Source organism: Eucalyptus grandis, chromosome 11 (assembly GCF_016545825.1).
Source record: "Eucalyptus grandis isolate ANBG69807.140 chromosome 11, ASM1654582v1, whole genome shotgun sequence".
NCBI classification, from domain to species: domain Eukaryota; kingdom Viridiplantae; phylum Streptophyta; class Magnoliopsida; order Myrtales; family Myrtaceae; genus Eucalyptus; species Eucalyptus grandis.
Window position 1 is genome coordinate 9,813,583 of NC_052622.1, and position 10,326 is coordinate 9,823,908.

The 10,326-nt window shown below is 44.5% G+C and overlaps 1 protein-coding gene across 1 annotated transcript; it reads left to right on the plus strand.

The window, feature by feature from the left end:
- Positions 1-679: 679 nt before the first annotated feature.
- On the plus strand, positions 680-2,276 carry LOC120289722. Its single transcript, XM_039305047.1, has 4 exons — positions 680-728; positions 912-1,138; positions 1,471-1,619; positions 1,679-2,276. Exons 1-4 carry the CDS (start codon positions 680-682, stop codon positions 2,274-2,276), a joined length of 1,023 nt encoding a protein of 340 aa, XP_039160981.1.
- Positions 2,277-10,326: the final 8,050 nt, after the last annotated feature.

A 10,326-nucleotide genomic window follows, 5' to 3' on the forward strand; every position in this document is an offset into this window, starting at 1 on the left:
CTTGCGAGACACTGGTATGGAGCTTTCTCTGCTGGCTGTTTTGTAGAGGTTGGTTGGACTGCTGTGGCTATTGAGCTCAATGGCGGCTTCCTCTTCTGAGATACGTCTAGGTGAAGGAAAGGGGAAAGGCCCGAGCTCTGATGAACGGCCAGCGGGTAAGCCGTCTCAGACCTCCCATCCTTGGGGGGGTGCTGCCCATGCTGCAAGTGCCTCCTCTAATGGGCCAAATGCCAGGCCTCCTCGGGTCGACAAATCTAGGGGCCGAAGCCGCTCTCGGGGCCCTCTTAACAGACCCCCCAACAAGCCTTCGAGTTCTTCAAGGCCACCCCAGACCAGGTCGTGGGCCAATGTGGCTGGATTGGCCGCAAAGGGTTATGAATTATCCTTTATCCCTCAAGACTGTGGTGGGAGATAAAGCTGTGGTGAATTTATCCGCTGAGGTTCTTCAAGCGGCTGATCCAAAGTGGAATGAGTTCTTAGTGGGGGACTATGTGGGGTAGCGACTCCCCTTTCAACTCACCGAACAAGCACTCAAAGGTACTTGGGGACCGAAGCTAGTAGATGTTTTGGCCGACGACCAAGGTTTCTATTTTTTCCATGTCTCGGACCCAGTGTTTAGGACGAAGATTCTAGAGGAGGGACACATCACTGTTGCGAGGATACCTCTTATCTTGCGGCAATGGAGACCTCTAATGGAGCTAAAGAAGAGCAAGCAATCTTCTATCCCGGTATGGATAAGGCTCAAAAACCTTCCTCTTGACCTTTGGTCCGCACCGGCGATTAGTGCTATTGCTAGGTCTATTGGGAAACCTCTTCATGTGGATCAACGCACCGAGGGCAAGAAATGATTTCCTTCGCCAGGGTGTGTGTCGAAATTCAAGCTAACCATCCAAAAGTCTCTGTGGTGGAAGTTAATGTGGATGGTGTTGCGAGATCCATAGCTGTGGAGTATGAATGGAAGCCGGTGGAATGCCTCAAATGTGGGGTATTTGGCCACAATTGTGATGCGCCCTCCAAGCCCTCTCGGCCTCTCACGACCAAGATGGGCAAATCCCCTGCTCCTGCCCTCGCGGCCCCCGTTTTGGATGTTGCTCTGGTCCCGGAGGCTCCTGCGACTTCGGAACAAGGCTGGGTGCAGGTAAGGAACAAAAAAAAAAAGAAAAAGAAAAAGAAAGCTCACTCCTCGGTGGAGGTAGGCTCGTCCCTACAAACAGTGAGTGTTGAAGGCAGGGACTTGAATCTCAAATCTACTGCTGTTGAAAAAACAGTAATTGGTGCCTCAACACACAAAACCCTTAGGGAACTTCCAAATATTTCGGAGCAACTGGATGAGGATTCTATACCTTTGGATGACGTGGTTAGCCCTTCAGATCTGGATAACCCTGCTTCGGCTTGCCCAACTGTGGGGACGGGGGGATCGGACATCCTCTTATCTTTGGAAGATGTCCTCCCCCTTGCCCTTCACCGAAGGCAGATATGGCGGAGAATAGGCCTGCCCTGGCTCCGGATCCACCTCCATCGACATTGCAGGACAAGATGCTAGACTTGGTGCCGGAATCTCCCCCTCCCGTGCCCAAGCCATCCCCACTTTCTACTAGAAGTAAAACCTACAAAAGGAGGTAAGTTCCTTCCTTTATTGTAAATATGTAAATATGTACATAGGTTGTTGGAATATTAGGGGGCTTATGGCTCCTCTCAAGCAAGCGGAAGTGAGGAACCTTGTCTTGGCGAATCGGTTATCTTTGATCGGGATTGTTGAGACTAAAGTGCCGCACGACCTTTTTAATGTCATCTCTGGTAAGCTGCTGAACAACTGGTGTTGGAAAGCTAATTTGGACTATGCTGAGAGGGGTAGGATCTGGGTTGGTTGGGATCCTTCTGCAGTTTCGTTTGAGGCCATATCCGTCTCGGATCAGGTCTTTCATGGGGAGCTTCGTTGGTTGGATTTTGGCATGACCTGTATGATATCTATTGTCTATGCTGAGCACTCGTTCACTGCACGTAGACCATTATGGGAGGATCTTGTTGTGAGAAGCCCTTCCCTGCAAGATGTGCCTTGGCTTGTAATGGGCGATTTCAATGCGATCAAGGACCCCTCGGATAGATTGGGTGGCTCAGATGGGTGGCTACCGAGTTTTGATGAGTTTGGGCATTGCCTCGACCAGGCGGAGCTAGATGACCTAAGATATGTTGGGTTTCGGTACACTTGGTCTACCTCTTCAGGCTCTCTGCGCAAGATGAGGAAGATTGACAAGGTCCTGGTCAACGCTTGCTAGAGTCAGGTCTTTTCCTATTCGGAGGCCTTTTCCTTGCGCCTGGGATCTCGGATCATACTCCTATGGTGGTCAAGGTGGAGAATCCGATTATGCGAAGAAGGCCCTTTAAGTTCTTTGATTTTTGGATGCAACACCCAAACTTTGAACCTCTAGTGAAAGCAAGTTTGGGAGACTCCTTGTTTAAGGGTGCCTATGTTTAGGCTTGTCAGCAAACTGAAAGCCCTCAAAGGTCGTCTCAAGCAGCTGAACAGAGAGTCTTTTGCTAACATTTCTTCTCGAAGCTCTGAAGCGAGGGAAGCGTTGAAGCAGACTCAAGTTCGCCTCCTTCAGGATCCCACCAATGAGGTTCTTGCTGACCTAGAGAAGGAGCAGAGACAATCCTTAGTCGAACTCCGGTCTCAGGAAGAGTTGTTCTTTAAGCAGAAGGCTAGAGTCAGATGGCTCAAAGAAGGTGATCAGAACACGAAATTCTTTCACCATTTTGTCATTAAGAGGCAATTGAGGAATAGAATCCTCTCTGTGACGGATGCTGCAGGGTGCCAAATTTCTGAGCCTCAGTTGATCCAGCAGCACTTCGTTGACTATTTTCAAGGTCTTTTTTTGCCTCGGGAGGCGCAGGAGTCCCCGGCGGTTCCGGATATTAGGGAGGTTATTCACTCTACACTAAATGATGACCAGACCTCTATCCTTGATCGCCCGATTTCTGACCTGGAGGTTCGTGACACCCTCTTCTCCCTGGCTCGAGGAAAGGCGCCCGGTCCGGACGGCTTCACGGTGGAGTTCTTCAAGAAGAATTGGGATATAGTGGGTCAGCTGGTCACGGATGCTATGCAGGATTTCTTCATTTCAGGGAGAATCCTGAAGGATATTAATAATACCATTCTGGTGATGGTTCCGAAGGTGCCTAATGCAACTACTGTGGATGATTACAGACCTATCGCTTGCTGCAATACGGTTTATAAGATCATTACTAAGGTGCTTGCAAATAGGGTTGCAGGTGTTCTTCAAGACCTTGTGAGCCCTTCTCAAAGCGCCTTTGTTAAAGGACGTCGCATCGGGGATAACATCCTTTTGGCACAGGAGCTGTTTGCTGGTTTTCATGTAGAGCCTTATACACCTAAGTGTGCTATAAAAGTCGACTTTAGGAAGGCATATGACACTGTTGATTGGCATTTCCTCGAGAGTGTCCTTCTTGCTTTTCGATTCCCTAATCGGCTGGTTCATCTCATTATGACTTGTGTGAGAACTCCTCGGTTTTCCATCGCGTTGAATGGAGAGCTGCATGGATTCTTTCCCAGTGGGAGGGGCTTGCGCCAAGGAGATCCTTTGTCTCCCTATTTATTCACGCTGGTGATGGAGGTCTTCTCTGGGATTCTTGGGAGATGCTCGAATCAGCCGGACTTTAGATTCTACTGGAGGTGTAGGCCTACTAGCCTTTCGCACCTTTTCTTTGCTGACGATGTTTTTCTGTTTTGCGAAGGTCATTTGCCTTCTATTAAGCTTCTCAAAGAAGGAATTCAGCGGTTCTCTTCTTGGAGTGGCCTTACTCCAAACCAGGGGAAGAGCGAGGTGTTCCTATATGGTGGTCCTTCCACTCTACAACAACAAATATTGATGGAACTTGGCTTCCGAGCGGGATCCCTCCCAGTTCGTTATTTAGGAGTTCCAATCATCACGTCGAGGATGAGACAGGTGGATTGTGCTACTCTTGTCAGGCGTATCACTGCCAGGGTTGAGTCTTGGACTCATCGGTTCCTTTCTGTTGCTGGGCGTCTTCAACTGATTAGATCAGTCCTTCATGCCATACAGGCCTACTGGGCGAGTGTCTTTATTTTACCCGCAGCTGTGCTGGAAAAGATTGAGCGGATCCTTAGACAATTTCTTTGGAAAGGACCTCAATTGGGCAGAGGAGGTGCCAAAGTATCCTGGGAGGATGTCTGCCTGCCTAAAGTGGAGGGGGGTCTTGGAATCAGGAGATTGTGAGACTGCAACAAGGCGGCTATGCTCAAACATATATGGATTCTATTTTCAGATAAGGAGTCACTCTGGTGCAAATGGATCCATTCAACCTTCTTAAAAAGAGGGAATTTTTGGGTGGTGAAGAAGCCGACTGTATGTTCTTGGGCCTGGAAGAAGCTCCTACAACTAAGGACAGAATTCCGGCTCCGCTTCCACTGGAGGATGGGCAATGGAATCACCACATCACTCTGGTTTGATAATTGGCACCCTAGGGGTCCACTGAACCTCTTCTTTTCAGATTTACTCATCTATAACTCCGGCCTATCTAGGCAAGCAAGGGTTGCTGATCTCTTCGCTGAGGATGGTCGGGCGATTAGGTCAGTGATTGAAAGCTGGGGTTCGCCACTTCCTGCCTTGACTAATGCCTTGGATCGGTTTTGTTGGAGAGAGGATTCGTCCGGTAGGTTTTCGGTTGCCTCAGCTTGGGAGCTTATTAGACGGAAAAAAGATCGAGTCACTTGGCATGGCTTCATTTGGAACAATGCCATTCTGCCTTGGTACCAGCTCAATTTGTGGCTCATCACCAAACGGAGACTACCTACTCAGGTCCTCCTCATGTCCTATGGTAGGATCGAAGCCGCCACGCCCCTTTTGTAATGATGTGCTTGACTCGGTTAATCACCTCTTTTTTGGCTGTCGGGTTACTTCGGGAGTTGCCTCCTTTTGGGCGGCTAGGTGTGGTATTCCTTGGAGGAACAATCCATGGGAGGAAACAATTATCTGGGTCTCGGCCTTGCTATCCGGCAAGGACTTCCATAACTGCATCGCCCGCTTTTCTTTTGGTGCTTTATGCCATATTGTGTGGAAGAACAGAAATGACATCCTCTTTAGGGGTGCGCAGATTTCTACTTCTTCTATGAAGATGCATCTCATGAAGGTGGTCAAAGATAAAGCATGCACCTTCAAAAATGTGGAGGATTCCCCAAGAAACAGAATATTACAACGCTCCTGGGAATTGGACCCTTCTATCTTCACAGTTTGATGTGTAGCCGGTTCATGGTCTTAGTGTGTGTTGTTTTTCTTTTGTCGTCTTTTGGCCGCTTGGCCTTTGCCTGGCTTCCTTTCACTCTTTTGAGACTGTTCTTTTGAGTGCGAGTCTTTGAAGCCGGTTCTTTGTTTTTTGCCCCCCCTTTTATATTTCTATTACTTCTTACCTACCAAAAAAAAAAAAACTAATTCACTTTGAATGCCAAAAAGTCCCTCAATTTTGCCCATCCGAATTTCCTTAGTTTTAATTTGCCAAAATTGATTTTTCGTAAAAATTCCGGGCTCGATGGAATTTCTTCAAAAGATGAGACGAGGTCCTAAAAATAAATCGTGACATGCTCAAATGTTCGATTCCCGAAATTGAATTCAAATTCGTGGTTAAAATTGATCGGACGCAATTTTAGTCCAATCTAACATACCGGGTAGCTTTTAGGGATTTTATTGCGATTGCATCCCTTAACGGCTTTACCTAATAGGTTAGTTAACTCGTGAGTGATCAGCTCAGAAAAAAGGACCGTAGGCGCGTCGATGAAAAGCCCATTTCATTTTATCGAGACGGGGTCGAAAATTCGGGATGTCACAAGCACTTACTATATTTTGATATTTGTGAACTGTGTAAGAATTGGTTGGTGGAAATATGTTATGTTTGAGAAATGAAGTTGAGAAATATTATATATTTTGACATCGTGAAACATTTTTACAAAAAGCTCTTGATTTTGAGATGGTTTATGGAATGTTATAGATATATCGATTTGTGAAATGCTTTATGACATGCATTTGATTCAATTTGGTTTGTAAAATTAGTTAATGAGATGAGTATATTTATGGTAGATGAATTGAATTGTGAAAGCTTTTTATGATATATGAAATGAATTCTGGATTTGCTTTGTGGATTGTGGATGGTGTTATGTTCAATATCGCTATGAGCCTAGTGAGGGGCTTATGAGTATGCATACTAACTTAGGATGTCCTTGTGGGCCGAGCCACCGGTTAATAATAGGTGGAGACCTTGCTAAGGGGAAATATTGGTCGCATTGTCATTAGTTGTTCTATTATGACCACGGTTTGATATTGAGCAACGGATTGATCAACGGAGTGGATTATTGATATGTAATTTGAGTTTACTCGATGAAATAGACCATCGGTATGTGATTTGAGATTAATCGTTTGAATGGATTATTGACGTGTGGTTTCATATGATATAGATCAATGGAATAGACTACTGATGTATGGCATGAGATTAATCAATGGAATAGACTATTGACGTGTGAATTAATAAAATTGATGAATGGATTTGATTATTGATATTTGTTTTTATATTATTATAAAATGAATATTTCTACTATAAATACAGCTATGTTGAAGCATATGTAACTTATTTTTTTATTATATGTTTGTTATATTTTGAATTTTAGTTTAAAAGAGTTGTGGTTTTTGGTTGCGGGTATGCATAATGGGTGCTCGATTCACTTAGAAGAGATGTATTACTCACTGAGCCATGGTTGTTCACCCATTTATCTTCCAATCTTCTTTTTTTTTTTTTTTTTTAAGGTTCCTCATCTAACAATGAGTACTATGAGAGCAATATTGACGAGGAGATTTTAGGAATTGTTTTTGGGAGCTTTGAGGCCGTGCACTTTGGGTGGAAGGACGGCCGTCTCATCACCTATTCGTGATGGTTTTGGGCATGACATTTTGTAGTATCAGAACTTAGATTATGATCTTTTATTGGGTAGATTTTATAAAGATGCTGTGAGGTTGTATGTTAGAATGCGTCAATCTTTTGTTAAGTACTAGAATGGATGATTAATTTTCATTCCATGCAGTTATTGATCTTGATTTGGAGAAGCTTATTTGGCTTTATAAAGTGTATCAAAGGCAAACGAGTTGTTACTTTTGATATGAAGAATGTATCTTAAGGTTGTTGAGGTGAGATTTCGAGAAAGAGATAAAGAGTCATTGTGGTGACTCGCACTAAGCAAGAGATGAGCCCCAAATTGATTTAACTGAGGATTATAAAGTAATGATGTCTTAGTTGCGAATCGCGTGTTCAAGAAGTGTGTTTCGGATGAATGATAAAGAGTCACGCGGAAATCTAGTGGAGTTAAATATATATGTTCTCGATGTTATTTTAGGGGTTGTTTGGTTATCCTCACATCGTGATACTGTTGTGATTATTTGCAGACTTAAAAGATATAAAAAATAATGTTGTGAAGTTGGAAAGTATTATTGTTGTCAGATATGTTTCTTGAGAATCTATTGGGCTTGTCTTCTTATAGGGAAATTGGTTTTGGTATTGATTAGATACTTGATGCATAATTTTTTTAAGGTACCACATTGAATGACACTTTTTGAACTTGAAAAGGAAAAGGAGATGATGAGCCTAGAATTATTTTCAGAGCAAGATATGGCCATTAGAAATTTCTTATCATGCCTCTTGAATTAATAGATGTGCCTTTTGCTTTCATGTATTTGATCAACAAAATATTCAAAGAGTGTATAAATAGATTTACTGTGGTGTTCATCAAAGACATATTGACTTTACTAGAAGAGCTTACAAATCATTGTCATAACCTTCAGTCTTGCTGGGTCTCGTTTCCAAGTATCACCTACATTTTTCAACATGGAAATTCTATTTCGCTACCTTCTTTCAATGGTTATGGCATGGAAATATTTTGTGTTTTTACCACCCCACTTTAGCCACTCTATTCTCGATCTCAAGCCCCAGTACATTTGTTCTGCACAGATTCTCAATTTGTTTTGTAAGTTCTTACTGTTTATTTCTATGTGCAGGTAAGCTCTCGAAGTTAATTTCTCCTTGCAACTCATCTCTCAGGTCATTAATCCGCTTCAGGTTGTTTAGAAAAGTTATCTTGCTCCGTTTGGCTAAAGCTAATGACACAGCTTTTAATTTCAGTATCGAATCCTCAGCAATTAGGCCAGGTTCATTCCAAGTATCCTTAATGATCCTACCACACTCCTTATTTTCCTACCAAAAGGCCTCAAATATGAAGGCTTTGCTCCTCTTCACCGGTTCAACTAATAGAGAGAGTAAAATTGGGCTATGGTTTTATTCATTCAAAAATTTTGAATTCATCAAACAGCTCCCAGCAATGATTCGTTAGCCCGATATTTGACCCGGCCCGCATGTGCCGGGCTATCAATCAAATTTACAATTTTTATTTTTTTAAATTAGAGAGGGAGTGGGGTTAATTTCTTTTTTTTTGGAGGGAAAGCAATCGGGGAGGGGCGCAAACGAATGGACGGTGGGGATTGCATTGGCTGCCATTGAAACCTTCCCTCCCCTCCCTTTCTACTCCCTCATCGCCCGCCATTCTTGCGACCCCTCGAATCCTTCCTTCATCCTTCGTTTTCCTTCGAATTCTTCATCTCCCTTTTCTTCTGTCAAATTCTTCATCTTCGTTTCGACTAACGTCCATGATTTGATTGGTGCCATGACATGACATGACATGCACTTCCCTCCATTCCACCCATGTCAACCGTCGCCCCTGACACTACCCTCAAACGAAGGCGACCCGCCCACCACCCTGCCACGCAAGGCCATGACAAGAAGAGAAAGAAGGAGCCGTGTAGCAAAGGCGGCAGCAGCGGTGCGTCTCGAGGTGCGGCACGTCGAGATCCCCTTGGTTTCCAAGGCCACTGGGTGCCCTAGCGAGTCCATCTGGCTCGAGGCCGGCCGCCTCTATGCGATCGGTTACGTTGCCGGTCAATGTGACTTCCTCCTGCTTGACCCCCGAGTCAGCAACCTATAAGAGTTTTCTTAATGTGGACTACATTAATTGATATTATAATTTACCGTTTTACAGTTATTGTAAAACAGGGTTGGTCTAAAGTGAGATAGATGATTTCTTAATTAGTCTAATATGGGGCTGGCTAGTGTGGGCCGAGTTGAGCCTAGTCTGTAATGAGGGGGCTTGACTGGAAACTCTATAAATAGTGCTCAAGTCTCTCCTCTAACCCTAATTTTCACATGTATCCTCACATAAAGAGCATTAACCTAATGCTAAAAGGGTGAGGGGGCCATTTCATTGAGCCAGTGATACGGAGGGCAATAGAGGAGAAGGATTTGCGCGTGGAACATTAGTTTTCTGCTTTCGCTTCAAGAACGATGGATCCCAAAACAGGTGTGTTAATCTTTCTACTCAATTATGGATGTTCTTGTTCTAGTTATAGAGATTTTGGGATTGCGCAATCAGTATCCAACATGTGGTATTAGAGCAAATCATAACCCTAGAATTTGAATGCATAAAATTTTTGCCATAATTTGTGATTTTCGTATTTTTGTTCAATAAAAATAAAATTAAATCATAAATTCGGACTGGGCTTAACGACACGAGCAGAACCGTGGGCGACATGTCGTTGGAGGGGGCCGCACGCGCCCCCACGCGCGGCCACGCGCCGCCAGGGCGTCAAGCATGCGCCCCACGTGCGCTCACGTGCCTAACGCGCGGGGCGCGGCTCGCGCATGCATTGCACGCGCGGAGGCTGACGTCATCATGATGTCAGCAACCAGACCTAACCGACCGAGCCGTTGACTCTACCCGACAACCGTTGACCTTGACCCGACTCGTTGACCGTTGACCCAACCCGACCCGACCCGGTCAACGGTGGAATGGTCCAGTCAACCGGTTGGACCGGGCGGTCGAGTCGAGGCCAGTCGGACTGGTTTTAATCGGTTAGTTACGTACACGTGTGGGCTCCACGCGCCGCGCACTCAAGCGGCGTGTGTGGGCGCGTGGAGCCTCTAATTGGCGCGTGGCTGGTGGCGTTAGGTTCGTATGATCTTCCTTTACGTTGTGGTGTATTTATTTTACATTTTTGATTATTTTATGGATGTGAAAATATATACTGAACCCTAAATACGTGTATTTTTTAGTTTATTTTTGCGTATTGTTCTTATATTTTTTGTGATTTTTGGAAATACAAGTGTTGGGTTGCAGGTATGTTAGTACATAAACATTATAAATGTATGATTCATTAATAAAAATTAAATTTTATTGTGAACTGAAGCTGGCTTAATGAG

What these genes read in the sequence shown, in the direction of transcription:
- LOC120289722 (XM_039305047.1), top strand. Translation starts at nt 680, where the DNA reads ATGGAGACCTCTAATGGAGCTAAAGAAGAGCAAGCAATCTTCTATCCC. An exon ending in GCAAGCAATCTTCTATCCCG is followed by an intron (nt 729 to 911) that starts GTATGGATAAGG and finishes CTGTGGTGGAAG; the next exon opens with TTAATGTGGATGGTGTTGCG. An exon ending in AGTAAAACCTACAAAAGGAG is followed by an intron (nt 1,620 to 1,678) that starts GTAAGTTCCTTC and finishes TTGGAATATTAG; the next exon opens with GGGGCTTATGGCTCCTCTCA.